Source organism: Microcebus murinus, chromosome 20 (assembly GCF_040939455.1).
Source record: "Microcebus murinus isolate Inina chromosome 20, M.murinus_Inina_mat1.0, whole genome shotgun sequence".
In the NCBI taxonomy this organism is placed as follows: domain Eukaryota; kingdom Metazoa; phylum Chordata; class Mammalia; order Primates; family Cheirogaleidae; genus Microcebus; species Microcebus murinus.
Genome location: NC_134123.1, coordinates 36,966,832 through 36,983,212, shown reverse-complemented (window position 1 = coordinate 36,983,212; position 16,381 = coordinate 36,966,832). Strand labels below are relative to the sequence as shown.

General features: G+C 48.9%; 2 protein-coding genes across 4 annotated transcripts in view; both read left to right on the top strand.

Annotated features, from left to right (window-relative positions):
• The window catches only part of RAB7A (RAB7A, member RAS oncogene family), a 32,007-nt gene extending 28,166 nt beyond the window's left edge, over positions 1-3,841 (top strand). For 2 of the 3 annotated variants that reach the window (XM_075995931.1, XM_075995930.1), the window contains exon 6: positions 1,171-3,841. In XM_075995931.1, the coding sequence (XP_075852046.1) occupies positions 1,171-1,266 (96 nt within the window). In that variant the 3' untranslated portion in view covers positions 1,267-3,841. The remainder of the gene's footprint in view (positions 1-1,170) is intronic. The other variant, XM_075995932.1, reaches the window with a different exon arrangement.
• Positions 3,842-11,266: 7,425 nt separating this feature from the next.
• On the top strand, positions 11,267-14,381 carry H1-10 (H1.10 linker histone). The gene has a single exon (XM_075995929.1). The coding sequence runs from the start codon at positions 11,655-11,657 to the stop codon at positions 12,303-12,305; it is 651 nt and encodes a 216-aa protein (XP_075852044.1). The 5' UTR covers positions 11,267-11,654; the 3' UTR covers positions 12,306-14,381.
• The last annotated feature ends 2,000 nt before the right edge of the window (positions 14,382-16,381 follow it).

Genomic DNA, 16,381 nt, shown 5'->3' with positions numbered 1-16,381 from the left:
CCCGGCACTCCCGGGAGGCCGAGGTGGGAGGATCGGTCGAGGTCAGGAGTTGGAGGCCAGCCCCGTCTCTACTAAAAAAAAAAGAAAGAAAGAAAGAAACGAGATAGACGACTAAAAATATATATAGAAAAAACGAGCCGGGCGTGGAGGCGCATGCCTGTCATCCCAGCTACTCGGGAGGGAGGCCGAGGCAGGAGGCTCGCTGGAGGCCAGGAGTCGGAGGCTGCTGTGAGCGAGGCTGACGCCACGGCACTCACTCTAGCCCGGCGAGAGAGCGAGACTCTGACTTTGAGAAAATAAAATGAAAATAGACCAGCATTCTGGAAGGATGCGTGGGAGTGAAGGATGGCATCTCTGTGTGCTCCAAGTCACCGGCCTCTCTCTCTCTCTGTCTCTCTGTTTGTCCCTGTGTGTCTGTTTCTCTCTGTCTCTTTCTCTCTGTCTCTGTCTCTCTGTCTCTTTCTGTCTCTGTTTCTCTTTGTCTCTGTCTCTCTCTGTCTCTCTTTGTCTCTGTCTGTCTCTGTTTCTGTCTCTCTCTGTCCCTGTCTCTTCTGTCTGTCTCTGTCTCATTGTCTCTGTCTTCTCTGTCTCATTTTCTGTTTCTGTGTCTCTCTCTCTCTTTCTCTCTTTCTTTCTCTCTGTCTCTTTCTGTCTCTTTGTCTCTGTCTTTCCCTGTCTCTGTCTCTCCATCTGTTTCTGTCTCTCTTTCTCTCTTGTTCTGTCTTTTATCTTTCTGTCTCTCTGTATCTTTGTCTGTCTCTCTCTGTATATCTCTGTCTCCCTGTCTTTCTCTGTCTCTGTGTCTCTCTGTTTCTTTCTCTGTCTTCTCCATCTCTTTTTCTGTCTCTCCATCTGTTTCTGTCTCTCTGTCTCTGTCTCTTTCTCTCTTGTTCTGTCTCTTTCTCTGTATGTCTCTGTCTCTATCTCTGTCTCTGTATCTCTCTCTGTGTCACTCTCTGTGTCTGTCTCTGTGTCACTCTGTCTCTCTGTCTCTGTGTCTCTCTGTCTCTGTCACTGTTTCTGAGTCTCTGTCTCTCTCTGTGTCTGTCTCTCTGTCTCTGTGTCTCTCTTTCTGTGTCTCTCTCTCTCTGTCTCTGTCACTCTCCTGTTTCTGTGTCTCTGTCTCTCTCTGTCTCTGTGTCTCTCTGTCTCTGTCTGTCCCTGCCCCAGGAGACGGAGGTGGAGCTGTACAACGAGTTCCCCGAGCCCATCAAACTGGACAAGAACGACCGGGCCAAGGCGTCGGCCGAGAGCTGCAGCTGCTGAGCGGACCCGGAGCCCGCCCCGCCCCCGCAGGCGGCTCGACTTAGGCCTTCAACGCGACGCCCCCTTTTCCCGCGTCCTGTCCCCCCAAACCAGCCCCGGTCGTCTGTCCCCGCGTCCAGCTGCCAAATTAAACCCCCACGAGACTCACACATGACGCACACATGACACACACATGACAGACACGCAACATGCACACACAAAGATCTGACGCGCGCACGCAAAGATCCGACGCGCACACGCAAAGATCCGACGCGCACACGCAAAGATCCGACGCGCACACGCAAAGATCCGACGCGCACACGCAAAGATCCGACGCGCGCCTGGGCCGGCTTCCTCGGCTGGGGGGTGGTGAGGTCGGGGGCTTCCCCGTTTCCCCCCCCAGATTTGAGCCCTTGTCCCCGGCACAAGGGGCTGACCCCGCCGTTCCCATTTCACGGAGCCACCATCCTGGGAAGCCTTTTTTTTTTTTTTTTTTTTTTTTGTCCAACTGGTGAAAAAATGACGGACGGACAGACAGAACTGTTTACCGTTGATCCGTGTCTCATGAGTTATCCAGGTCTGTTAGTTTTTTTGTTTTGTTTTTTTTTTTTTTTTTCCTTTGTTTTTTTCGAAAGGCCTTCTGTGGCCTTTTGACCTCCCCATTTTTGGAAGGCCGCCGCCCCGCCCCCTCGCCTCCCCCCACCACCTTGGAGAAGGCCGCTGACCCCTGACCTCCGACCTGGCTTCATTCACAGGCTCACACCCTCCCCCTGACCCCAAGTCCGACCCCCCCACACATGTCTCTCCACCACCCACCCCCACAGCTGAGTTTTTGTACGTATCTGTTAAAAACGCTTGTCACTTTTAACTAATCAGATCTTTTTACAAGTATCCATTTATTATTATTATTATTATTATGTAATGGCTTCTTTAGAAAAAAAAAATCTTATAGTACATGTTAATATATGCAACCGATTAAAAACAAATAATAGAGAGAGAGAAAAGAAAACGTTATGAATTAGCGCCAGAAATCCTCGGATGATGTGTGGAAACGTCCCCAACGCTTGGCGTCAGCGTTTTCACAGAGTGGTTTTTTTTGTTTGTTTGTTTTTTTGTTTTTTTTTTAGTTGGTGATTCTTGGAACCCCGCAAGTCCCAGACGCAGCAAGAATGATGGACACCTTTTTATCGTCAAAAAAAAAAAAAAGACTTTAGAGCCAAAAAAAAAAAAGCTTTCGCATCTCTTCCCGGGGAGAGGGGGAAAACTTGTGTACAGTGAGTTCCCTCCCGTGTCTAAATTTCCCCAAAACGCGCTGATTTTTTGCAGAGTGCGCGACGGTTACGTGCGATCGATAGAATGGATTGTTATTTCGGAAATGGAAATTCTCAGTGTCTGTTAGTTTTTCGTTTATTTTTTTCCCCCCTCTCTGCTCCATGCCTTTCAAAACTTTTTTTCGTTTTTTTTCCTACCTGCTCCACATTTTTCAAAACTCCCTTTTTTCTTCATTTTTTTCCTCCCTGCTCCATATTTTTCGTGACTGCTTTTTTTCGTTTTATTTTTTCCCTCTGCCCCACGCTTTCCAAAACTCCCCTTCTTTTCGTTCATTTTTTTCACCCCTCTGCTCCACGCTTTCCAAAACTCCCTTTTTTTCGTTTATTTTTTCCCCCTGCTCGACACTTTTCAAGTCTTTTTTTCGTTTATTTTTTTCCCTCCACGCTTTTCAAAACTCCTTTTTTTTTCGTTTATTTTCCCTCCTCCTCCACGCTTTTCAAGACTATCTTTTTTTCGTTTATTTTTTCCCCTCCCTTCTCCACATTTTTCAGAACACATTTTCCGTTTTTTTTTTTTCATCCTCTGATCCATGCTTTTCCAAACTCCCTTTTTCTCATTTATTTTTTTTCCCCTCCCAGCCTCACATTTTTCAAAACTCCCTTTTTTTTTTCGTTTATTTTTTCCCCCTTCCTCCATCTGATAGTCTTTTCAAACTGCCTTTTTCTTTTTTACGTTTATTATTTTTTATTTTTTTTTGTCACCGTCTGCTCCATGCTTTTCAAAAACTGCCTTTTTTTTCGTTTATTATTTTGTTTTTGTTTTTTTTTTTTCTTCTCCCTCTGCCCCAGGCTTTTCAAACTTCCTCCCCTTATTATTAACATGCAAAAGCATTATTTTACTGTCCCAGGGAAAGGAAAACTGGAACAGATCTCTGTCCTAATGATGAATTTATTTTTTGTCTTTTTTTTCTTTTTTCTTTTTTTTTTTTTTACCTTTGTTCTAGAAGGCACTTTCCTTTCAGGGTTGTGGTATATATATATATACATATATATATATATCCTTAGGTTCTAGCAGACTTTTCTCCTCTTCCTCCCTGCCCCGAAGTGGCCGGTCACCAATTAACCTGTTTCTTGTTCTTCTTCTTTGGGTTGGCCGTTTTGGGACCTGCCACCCCACCGAGTCCTAGCTTGCTTGCCAGAGCGCTGCCCCACTTTTTTTTTTTTTTCTTTTTTTTGTCCCGAAAATTCTACATTCTAGGGTGTGGGCTGACCTCTTACTGTAAAGAGACGAGCGTGATGCCAATAAAACTTAACAAGAACAAAAAGCTCCCTTGCCTTCGCCCTCTCTCTCTTTTTTTTTGTTTTTGTTTTTTTTTTTTTGGTCTTCTTTTTCTGGAGCCTCAGCTCGGGCCTGTCGTCCCAGCACTCTGGGAGGAGGCCCAGGCAGGAGGCTCGCTCGAGGCCAGGAGTTGGAGGCCGGCCTGAGCAAGAGCGAGACCACTGTTTCTACTGGAAAAAAAAACACAAAAATTGAAAGAAATGAGCTGGACGACTGAAAATATATAGAGTAAAAAGGGGCCGGGCGTGGTGGCGCATGCTTTTAGTCCCAGCTACTCGGGAGGGAGGCTGAGGCGGGAGGATGGATGGAGGCCAGGAGTTGGAGGCCAGCCTGAGCAAGAGTGAGACCCCGTCTCTACTAAAAAAAAAATAGAAACAAGCTGGATGACTGAAAATATATATAGAAAAAACGAGCCGGGCGTGGAGGCGCGTGCCTGTAGTCCCAGCTACTCGGGAGGGAGGCCGAGGCGGGAGGATCGCTGGAGGCCAGGAGGTGGAGGCTGCTGTGAGCGAGGCTGACGCCCCGGCACTCACTCTAGCCCGGGCAACAGAGCGAGACTCTGTCTCAAAAAAAAAGAAAACAGAGCCTCAGCTCAGTGGAGGCCACGTTTGGGCAGACATGGGTGAGGGTTTAGCAAGGATGAGGCCCGTGTCACCCTTTGAGGCCGAACGGCCTCACATCCGGTCCTGTCGTAGCCGTCCCTGGGTTTTTGTGATTTTGTTTTTTATTATTTTTGAGACAGAGCCTCGCTCTGTCGCCCGGGCTGGAGTGAGTGCCCTGGCGTCAGCCTCGCTCACAGCAGCCTCCAACTCCTGGCCTTCAGCGAGCCTCCTGCCTCGGCCTCCCTCCCGAGTAGCTGGGACTACAGGCACGCGCCACCACGCCTGGATAATTCTTTCTATATATATTAGTTGGCCAATTTATTTCTATTCATAGTAGAGACGGGGTCTCGCTCTTGCTGGGGCTGGCCTCCAACTCCCGACTTCCAGCGATCCTCCCTCCTCGGCCTCCTTCCGGAGTAGCTGGGACTGCAGGCGAGAGCCAGCGTGTGGATATTTTTTTAAACCCTTTGCATCATCTCCGGGGACTCTGGTCGCCTAGAACAATCTGCATGAGGGGTCCGGGAAGGAGAGGAGGAGGCAGCCTCAACTGTGGGAGGCTCGCAAGCGGCCTCCATAGAGGTCGGAAGTTCTTCCAATGTTCTAGCGGCCTCCGAGGCCGAGGTCGAAGGCGGACTGAGGCCAGCCTCGCCTGGCCTCTCTGCTGGTGGCCTCCGCGTCACTTGCAGGAGAGGCAGCCCCAGGACAGGGACGGGGAGCTCACTCCCAGCATCCTCTCTCCCCTCTGGGCCTCCTCTGCCGGCCTCCAGCCTGCGGTGCTAGCCTCCTCAGCAACGCCTCTCCCCTCTGGGCCTCCTCTGCCGGCCTCCAGCCTGCGGTGCTAGCCTCCTCAGCAACCTCTCTCCCCTCCGGGCCTCCTCTGCCGGCCTCCAGCCTGCGGTGCGAGCCTCCCCAGCAACCTCCCTCCCCTCCGGGCCTCCTCTGCCGGCCTCCAGCTAGCGCCGCGAGCCTCCCCAGCAGGGACACCTTGGGGACCTCGACCTCCAGTGACAGCAGCCTCCACCCGGGGCCTCCTCCGCCCACACGCTAGGGCAGGAACCCAGGACCTTCCTGCCCAAGGGTCTCCAAGGAGATAGGGGCGGGGCGTCCCGGTTTCCATGGGGACCTTGGGAGGGGGCGGGACCGGTTCCCATGGAGATGGGGCGGAGCCACAACCCGGTTTCCATGGAGAGGAGGCAGAGCCTGCGGTGAGGGTCCGGGCTGCAACCCGGTTTCCATGGTCACGGGGTGGGGCCTTTTGGAGGGGGCAAGATCGGTTTCCATGGAGATGGGGCGGGGCCACAACCCGGTTTCCATGGCGAGAGGGTGGGGACATTGCGAGGAGTCCAGACCGGTTTCCATGGAGACGGGGAGGGGCCGTTGCCAGGGGGCGGGACGCGTTCCTGTGCAGATGGGGCGGGGCCACAACCCGGTTCCCATGGAGAGAGGGGGCGGGGCCACAATCCAGTTTCCATGGAGAGAGGGGGCGGGGCTACAACCCGGTTTCCATGGAGAGAGGACTGGGGGGGGCCGTTGCCAAGGGGTGGGACCGGTTCCCATGGTGAGGGGGGGCGGGGTCCGTTACCAGGGGGCGGGACCTGTTTCCTTGTAGATGGGGCAGGGCCACAGCCCGGTTTCCATGGAGAGAGAGTGGTTAGGGCGCTGTTGCCAGGGGAGGGGCCGGTTTCCATGGAGACGGGGCGGGGCCACAGCCGGTTTTCCGTAGATTGGGCGGGAAGAGGGGCGTTGCCAGGAGGCGGGACCGGTTTCCATGGAGAGTGGGCGGGGCCCGTTTCCATGGAGACAGGGTGGGGCCACGGAACGGGTTCCATGGATTGGGCGGGAGGAGGGGGCGTTGCCAAGGGGCGGGACCGGTTTCCATGGAGAGGGGGCGGGGCCACATCCCGGTTTCCATAGAAACGGGCGGGTGGGCGGGGCCGTGGCCGGGCTGAGGGACCCGGGTGCAGAAACGCAGAGAATTCACAGAGGCGCCCAACACAGACACTCCAGGCGCGGGAGCCGGGTGACCCTGCTTCACCCGGCGGTGACCGAGGGCTGCCCGGAGGCGGCGGCCGGGACACTCATCGCTCAGCAAGAAAACGTCTTGCTCTCGCCCGTCGTCCCCGCACTCCGGGAGGCCGAGGCTGGAGGACACGGTGGAGGTCAGGAGTTCGAAACCAGCCTGAGGAAGAGCGAGATCCCGTCTCTACTATAAATAGAAAGAAATTAATTGGCCAACTAATATATATAGAAAAAATTAGCCGGGTGTGAAAAATGAGCTGGAGTCCCAGCTACTCGGGAGGGAGGCCAAGGCAGGAGGCTCGGTGGAGGCCAGGAGGTGGAGGCTGCTGTGAGCGAGGCTGACGCCACGGCACTCACTCCAGCCCGGGGGACAGAGCCAGACTCTTGTCTGGGAAAGAAAAAGAAAAAAGAATTTTATTTGTGTGTTTATTTATTATCTATTTAGTTTTTTCTTCACCTTAATTTTTGTATTTTATTTCCTATTCTTTTTTCTTTTCTTGATTGGGTTAAGGAATATGGAAAAAAGAATTTTGTTTTCTTTTTTATTTTATTGTATTTATTTTTTTTTTGTTTTGAATTTCTTAAAAGTCATTAACAATCCTTTTTTCAGTTTTTTATTTTTTTTTTACTCTAACACCGTTCATCATCATTCCCAGAAAAGAGAATTTTAGACCACCTTCTTGATCTGATGGATTGTAAAGCACTGTAAAGAAAACAAAAGATAAAACAATTAATTTTTGTCTTATATATTATTTATTATATATAATATATATTATTATATATTACTTATCTTATATATTATTTATATATTATATATTATTATATATTTTTATCTTATATATATAAGTTATATAATATATAATATTATATATTATATATTATTTGTCTTATATATTACATAAAATAATATTATATTATATAATATAACACATTATATAAAATAATAAAAATATATATTAAATATATAATATATTACTTAATATATTATATATAAAATATTATATAAATTTATTATAAAAACAAAGAAAGAAAAAGGACACCTTCCTTACCAACTTTTATTTTTCTTTTTTTCCCATTCATTAGGGTAGAAATCATTAGCAAACTTTATCAAGAAAAAAAGTGACTATAATATAGCAACATTGGGTGAAATTTAACAAAAAAAAAGAAAGAAAATTAAGAAAATTAAAAACTTAAAAAGAAGAAAATAATGAGAGTAAAAAATAAATTAAATTTTTATATATATTTATATAAATAAAACAGAAGTGACTCCACAAGCCATGATTTTTGGACGAGAAGAAAGAAGTTAAATAATTATTTTTAAATAGCATAAAATTTAAAAATATCAAAGAAAAAAAATTAAAAAAAAAAAACCCAGAAGTGACCAGTTTTGAAATAAGTTTCCCTAGAGGCCCAGGGACAGGCAGGAATTAAAAACTTAAAGAGAGGCCGGGCGCGGTGGCTCACGCCTGTAATCCTAGCTCTCTGGGAGGCCGAGGCGGGCGGATTGCTCAAGGTCAGGAGTTCAAAACCAGCCTGAGCAAGAGCGAGACCCCGTCTCTACCATAAAAATAGAAAGAAATTAATTGGCCAACTAATATATATATATAAAAAATCAGCCGGGCATGGTGGCGCATGCCTGTAGTCCCAGCTACTTGGGAGGCTGAGGCAGGAGGATCTCTGGAGGCCAGCAGTTTGAGGTTGCTGTGAGCTAGGCTGACGCCACGGCACTCACTCTAGCCTGGGCAACAAAGGGAGACTCTGTCTCAAAAAAAAAAAAAAAAAAAAAAACTTAAAGAGAAGAAAAAATGAGAGTAAAAAATCAATTGTTTATATATATTTATATAAATAGAATATATAAAATTTATATATTTTTATATATATTTATATAAATAAAACATATAAAATTTATATATTTTTATATAAATAAAAATTTATATAAATAAATAAAATATATATTTATAGAAATAAAAATATAAATAAAATTTTATTTATTTATATAAATAAAATAAAACATAAATGTCTATTTGTATAAATAAATATATAAAAATTTATATATATTTATATAAATAAAAAAAATGAATATTTATATAAATAAAACAGAAGTGACTCCACAGGCCGTGATTTTTGGAAGCGAAGAAAGAATTTAAATAAACATTTTGAAATAGCATAAAATTAAAAAATATCAAAGAAAAAAAATTTTTGAAAAAAAAACCCAGAAGTGACCAGATTGGAAACAAGTTTCCCTAGCGGCCCAGGGGCAGGCAGGGAGGTGACAATGTCACCCTGCCGGGTCTGTCCCCAGGACCCTGAGCACTTCTGGGAGAGCCCGTCCCAGACCCTCTCCCTGGTCTCGGGTTCGAATCCCCACATCTGCACAAATTCCTTCATCTTTTCCGGGCGACAGCCCCAGATTTGGGGACTGTCACTCCACAGCTACCGTCCTCAGGGTTGAGGCCGGGCCCACCGCCCCTGTCTGTCCCTCAAAGCCACCATCCCACATCCCAGCAGGCAGGTGCGAAGGCCACAGGAGGGTTGGGGTGCCTTGATGTCCCCTCAAGACCGCTGAAAAGTCCCCTTGTTTACCCATGGCTCACGCCTGTCATCCCAGCACTCTGGGAGGAGGCCGAGGAGGGAGGATCGCTCGAGGTCAGGAGTTGGAGGCCAGCCTGAGCAAGAGCGAGACCCCGTCTCTACTAAAAATAGAAAGAAATTAATTGGCCAACTAATAATAATAATAATAATAATAAATTAGCCAGGTGTAGTGAGGCATGCCTGTAGTCCCAGCTACCCGGGAGGGAGGCCGAGGCGGGAGGATCGCTCGAGGTCAGGAGTTGGAGGCCAGCCTGAGCCCAAGAGCGAGACTCCGTCTCTACTAAAAATAGAAGTTAATTGGCCAACTAAAATTATATTAAAAAAACGAGCCGGGCGTGGTGGCGCATGCCTGTAGTCCCAGCTACTCGGGAGGGAGGCCGAGGCAGGAGGCTCGCTCGAGGTCAGGAATTAGAGACCAGCCAGAACCTAAGAGCGAGACCCCGTCTCTACTAAAAATAGAAATTAATTGGACAACTAAAAATATATAGAAAAAACGAGCCGGGCGTGGTGGCACATGCCTGTAGCCCCAGGTACTCGGGAGGGAGGCCGAGGCAGGAGGTTCGCTCGAGGTCAGGAATTAGAGACCAGCCAGAGCCTAAGAGCGAGACCCCGTCTCTACTAAAAATAGAAATTAATTGGACAACTAAAAATATATAGAAAAAACGAGCCGGGCGTGGTGGCGCACGCCTGTAGCCCCAGGTACTCGGGAGGGAGGCCGAGGCAGGAGGCTCGCTGGAGGCCAGGAGTCGGAGGCTGCTGTGAGCGAGGCTGACGCCACGGCACTCACTCCAGCCCGGGCGACAGATTGAGACTCTGTCTCAAAAAATACAAAATAAAAAAGTCCCGTCCTCAAATCCAGGCTGGCCTCCACAGGGGAAGGGAGGCCCCAGCCCCATTCAGGCCTCCACTATGGACATTTGCATCTCAAAGGCGACAGTCCCCTCAGTCCCCTCTGGCCAATGTCCCTTTGTCTCCCCTTAAATGCTGAAAGCCACTTAAAGCCCCCTCTATTTTTTCTTTTTTTGAGACAGAGTCTCGCTCTGTCGCCCGGGCTACAGTGAGTGCTGTGGCGTCAGCCTCAAAGTCTGAGGCTCAAGCGATCCTCCTGCCTCGGCCTCCCTCCCGAGTAGCTGGGACTCCAGGCATGCGCCACCACGCCCGGCTCATTTTTTCTATATATTTTTAGTTGTCCAATTAATTTCTATTTTTAGTAGAGACGGGGTCTCGCTCTTGGGCTCTGGCTGGTCTCTAATTCCTGACCTCGAGTGAGCCTCCTGCCTCGGCCTCCCTCCCGAGTAGCTGGGACTTCAGGCATGCCCCACTACGCCCGGCTAATTTATTATTATTATTTATTATTAGTTGGCCAATTAATTTCTTTCTATTTTTAGTAGAGACGGGGTCTCGCTCTTGGACTCAGGCTGGCCTCCAACTCCTGACCTCGACCGATCCTCCCGCCTCGGCCTCCCACACTGCTAGGGTTACATTTTTTCTATGTAGTTTTAAGTGGCCAATTAATTTCTTTGTATGTTTTTAGTTGAGACGGGGTCTCGCTCTTGCTCAGGCTGGCCTCCAACTCCTGACCTCGAGCGATCCTCCCTCCTCGGCCTCCTCCCAGAGTGCTGGGATTATATGCGTGAGCCTCCACCGCGCCCGGCCCTCCAAGTCCCCTTCATTGACATTTTAGTCCCCACCCTGGTCCCCACCAGCCCAGGCCCCGGTGGGAGGCGACCCCGCAGTTAAAATCCATTTCTGGAGGCCGGGAGACTCCAACCTCCTCCCTCGCCCCGGGGTCCCCCCCCTGAACCCCAGGCCACCACCTCCAGGGAGAGGGGGTGGATTTACACTCCTGGCCTCCACCCTGGCCTCCGCCACCGGCCTCCCCTTAACTCCCCTTCCCCAGAGAGGCCGGGCCTCAACTCCTCTGAGTCCTCCTCTCTCTTTCTTCCCGTCCGCGGGCAGTTCTTGGGGCGCAAGGCGGCCTCCGCAACGCGTCCGGAGGCTGGGCCTCTACCCCGGGGATGATGCAGCGCTTGGGGGATTGAGATGGGGGGCCTGTAGAGGCTGGAAAAAAAAACCCAAAAAAACAAAAAAACGGCCTCCAGGAAGCACAAATCCGAAAAGCCAGGCGGCTCGGACCTGGAGGCTGCGGTTCTCAACTCGGTCCGCGGAGGAGGCTATAAAAGCGCGGGGCAGGGGGCGCCAGCCTCGCCAGAGCGAAGGAGCGAGGCCCGGGAGGTGACATTGTCTCTCTCTCTCTCTTTCCGTTCCCTCCCTCCCCAAAAAATCCTCCCTTTTTCAGCCTCTTTTGCACCCCAGGCACTCGCGAGCGCGCTTTTGCAACTGCTCCGGCTCGGGCCTCCCTCCCGGGCCTCCACCTCCATCCCTCTCCGTTTCCCCACCGGTGGCGTCCAGACCCGCGCTTTACCCCTAACCCTGCCGCCCGTCCCCAGGCCCGGCCGCGGCCGCTCCCGCCCGGAGCCGCCGCGGGCCTCCAGTCCCCCCTTGTCCCCCCGGCCTCCACTTTTCCTCTTCCCGGCGCGGCCTCCGGGCCTCCGCGCGCCGCCGGCCTCCAACCCGCTGGCCACCATGTCGGTGGAGCTGGAGGAGGCCCTGCCTCCCACCGCGGGCGAGGGAGGCCTCCCCGGGAAGGCGTCTCGGGGCGCGGGGAGTGGAGGCCCGGCCTCGAAGGGCAGCAGCAGCAGCAGCAAGAAGAAGAAGAAGAAGACGAAGAAGAAGAACCAGCCGGGCAAGTACAGCAGGCTGGTGGTGGAGACCATCCGGAGGCTGGCGGAGCGTGGAGGCTCGTCGCTGGCCCGCGTCTACGCGGAGGCCCGCAAGGTGCCGTGGTTCGACCAGCAGAACGGCCGCACCTACCTCAAGTACTCCATCAGGGCCCTGGTGCAGAACGACACGCTCCTGCAGGTCAAGGGCACCGGCGCCAACGGCTCCTTCAAGCTCAACCGCAAGAAAGTGGAGGCCGGGGGCGGAGGCTGCGGCGTCGGTGGCGAGGCTCCCGGGGCGCCCAAGCAAAAGAAGAAGAAGGCGGCGGAAAAGGAGGCCGCCTCCAGCAGCAGCAGCAGCCTCCGGAGGGGCAAGCAGCGGCAGCCTGCACCCGCGGGGAGGCTTTCCCACACCAGGAAGAACAGCAAGGACAAAGGTGGGAGAGCCTCCGCCGCCAAGGTGAAGAAGGCCGCCAAGCCCAGCCTCCTCCCCAAAGTGCACAAGGGGCGCAAGTGAGCGCGGAGCCGCCCCCACACACCCCAAAAAACAAACAAAAAAAATCTGGTTTGTGTTTCGGGGTTTGCTATTTTTTTTTTTTTTTGCGTTTTTTTTTTTTTTTTTTGCATTTTTGGGAAAATAAAAATAACGCCCTGCAAGTTCAAGTTCAAGTGGTGTTTGGGGAGGGTGGAGGGTGGACGGGGAGAAAGATGAGGCCAGCCTCCCTCCTGCCCGCCCTTCCCCCCAACCGTTGTTTGTTGGTGGCTTTGCATTTTTTTCTTTTCTTTTTCTTTTTTTTTTTGAAACGTCCCAGGCGCCGCCCATTATTATTGGCGCGGTCTGCCTGGCAACGGCCGTCGGCATGGCAACAGGGCCCCCCGGGCGGCGCCATTGGTGGAGGGAGGTCGTCGGCCTGGGCCCCTGGGTGGGTGCGACAAAAGACGTCGGCCCGGGGACTCCGTGTCGCGTCTCTTTCTCTCTCTATATATATATATTTTATTTTGGGGGAGGACAATAAATAATTGCAACCTCGTTTTTGCAACAACCCTTCTCTATTATTTTTTTGGGGTGGGGGGACAATAATTGCAACCCCGTTTTTTTGCAACAACCCTCCTCTGTATTTTTTTTTATTATTGTTATTTTGGGGACAAGAAATAATTGCAGCCTCAGTTTGCAACAACCTTTCTATATATAGATATATTTTTTTTAATTTTGGGGACGATAAATAATTGCAACCTCGTTTTGGGACAACCCTTCTCTGTTGTATTTTTATTTTTTATTTTGGGGAGAATAAATAATTGCAAACTCACTTTGCAGCAACCTTTCTCTGTTTTTGAGGGGGGACAATAAGTAATTGCAACCTCGTTTTGAAACAACCCTTCTATATATATATATATATATTTTTTTTTAATTTTGGGGACAGTAAATGATTGCAACCTTGTTTTGGAACAACCCTTCTCTGTATTTTTTATTATTATTATTATTTTGGGGACAAATTCCAACCTTGTTTTGCAACAACCCTTCTCTCTATATTTTTTTTTATTGCTATTTTGGGGACAATAAGTAAATAATTGCAACGTCGTTTTGGAACAACCCTTTTCTGTATTTTTTTTTTTTTTAATTTTGGGGACAAGAAATAATTGCAACCTCATTTTGCAACAACATTATTATTTTGGGGACAATATATAATTGCAACCTCATTTTGAGACAACCCTTCTCTGTTGTATTTTTTTTGTGGGGGGGACAATAAATAATTGCAACCTCATTTTGCAGTAACCCTTCTATATATATATATATTTTAAATTTGGGGGACAGTAAATAATTGCAACCTCGTTTTGGAACGCTTCTCTGTATTTTTTATTATTATTATTATTTTGGGGACAATAAATAATTGCAATGTCGTTTTGGAAGAACGCTTCTCTGTATTTTTTATTATTATTATTTTGGGGACAATATATAATTGCAACCTCATTTTGGGACAACCCTTCTCTGTTTTTGTTTTTATTTTGGGGACAATAAGTAATTGCAACCTCATTTTCCAACAACCCTTCTATATATATATTTTTTTAATTTTGGGGACAGTAAATAATTGCAACCTCATTATGGAACAACCCCTCTCTGCATTTTTTATTATTATTATTATTATTTTGGGGACAATAAATGATTGCAACCTCGTTTTGGAACAAACCTCTGTATTTTTTTTTTTTTAAATTTTGGGGAGAATAAACAATTGAAAGCTCCATTTTGCAACGACCCTTCTGTGTTGTTTTATTATTATTATTATTATTTTGGGGACAATATATAATTGCAACCTCATTTTGGGACAACCCTTCTCTGTATTTATTATTATTATTTTTGGGACAATATATAATTGCAACCTCATTTTGGGACAACCCTTCTCTGTTTTTATTTTGCGGACAATAAGTAATTGCAACCTCATTTTCCAACAACCCTTCTCTCTCTATATATATATATTTTTAATTTTGGGGACAGTAAAATAATTGCAACCTCGTTTTGGAAGAACCCTTCTCTGTATTTTTTATTATTGTTATTATTTTGGGGACAATAAATAATTGCAACCTTGTTTTGGAAGAACCCTTCTCTGATTTTTGTTTTGTTTTTTTTTTCTGGGTGCAAGAGGGGTGGAGGGTTGCTTTTTTGCACCCCAGGTGTGTTCTGGCTGCAGAGGCCAGGAGGTGGGGACAGTAGGCGACAGGTGGGGAGGACAGCTGGCTGGCTCTTGGGCACAGCAGAGCTGAAAAAAAGGAGGTTTCGTTAAGGTCCAATTAGAGGCTGCATGCACAGGAGCAGGGCGGGCGCGTTTTCTTTGTCACTCGCTGTGCCTGGAGTTGGGGACTTCAGTGTTTTGTACCCTGGGAGGGTTGGGGACACCCCTGCAATGTCACCCCAGACTGGGGACCTTCACAGAGCTTGGTGGATTCTGATTCTGGTGAGACTTTTTTTTGAGACAGAGGCTAGAGTGCATGGTGTCAGCCTCCAATTCCTGGCCTCCAGCGATCCTCCTGCCTCAGCCTCCCTCCCGAGTAGCTGGGACGACAGGCACGCGCCTCCACGCCCGACTCATTTTTTTTTTTTCTATATATTTTTAGTTGTCCAGCTCTTTTCTTTATTTTTTGGTAGAGACGGGGTCTCGCTCTTGCTCAGGCTGGCCTCGAACTCCTGACCTCGAGGGATCCTCCAGCCTCAGCCTCCTCCCGAGTAGCTGGGACATTCATGGGCCACCCCGTCCGGGTGATTTTTTTTCTATATATTTTTAGTTGTCCAGCTCATTTCTTTCTTTTTTTTTTTTTTTACTAGAGACCGGGTCTCGCTCTTGCTCAGGCTGGCCTCCAACTCCTGACCTCAAGCGATCCTCCAGCCTCAGCCTCCTCCCGAGTAGCTGGGACTACAGGCATGTGCCTCCACGCCCGGCTCATTTTTTTCTATATATTTTTAGTCCTCCAGCTCATTTCTTTCTATTTTTTTTTTTTTTTTTTTTTGAGACAGAGTCTCGCTTTGTTGTCCAGGCTAGAGTGAGTGCCGTGGCGTCAGCCTAGCTCACAGCAACCTCAAACTCCTGGGCTCAAGCGATCCTCCTGCCTCAGCCTCCCGAGTAGCTGGGACTACAGGCATGAGCCACCATGCCCGGCTTCTATTATTTTTTTATTTAGTGTCTTTCTATGTTTTTTTTTCAGTAGAGACGGGGTCTCGCTCTTGCTCAGGCTGGCCTCCAACTCCTGGCCTCACGCGAGCCTCCCGCCTCGGCCTCCCAGAGTGCTGGGATGATGTCTGGAACCCTTGAGCCGGCAGGGCCTTCTACTTTGCTGGCATCACTGTAATTTTCCCTTGGGGACCCCAGTTTTGGGCCACGGGGGGTCTTGCGATCTGCCTCCTCTAACCCTGACAAGGGTCATGTGACCACCCGCCCCCCAAGGACGTGGCTAATCAGTATTTAGGCCCTTAGTCACTTGGCGACAGTGATTGGGTCCGAAATGGGTTATTTTTTCCAGGCGTGGAGGCTCAGGCCTGTCATCCCAGCACTCTGGGAGGCCGAGGAGGGAGGATCGCTATTGAGGCCAGGAGTTGGAGGCCAGCCTGAGCAAGAGCGAGACTAAAAAAATAGAAAGAAATTAGCTGGACAAGTAAAAATATATAGAAAAAAAAAAAACAAGCCGGGCGTGGTGGCGCATTCCTGTAGTCTCAGCTACTTGGGAGAGAGGCTGAGGCAGGAGGCTCGCTATTGAGGCCAGGAGTTGGAGACCAGCCGAGCAAGAGCGAGACTAAAAAAAATAGAAATTAGCCGGACAAGTAAAAATATATAGAAAAAATTAAAAAACGAGCCTGGTGTGGCGGCGCATGCCTGTAGTCCCAGCTACTCTGGAGGGAGGCCGAGGTGGGAGGCTCGTTCGAGGCCAGGAGTTGGAGGCTGCTGTTATTAATCGAGAGCCTCCAGCCCGGGCGACAGAGCGAGACTCAGCCCCCAAAAAAAGAAAACCAGAAATGGGTTCTTGAACTCAGCGTGCCTGACGCGAGTCAATCCCGGGGACTTTTTCTAGAACTATTTATGGCTCTGTCCCCCCTGGGATCGCTGAACG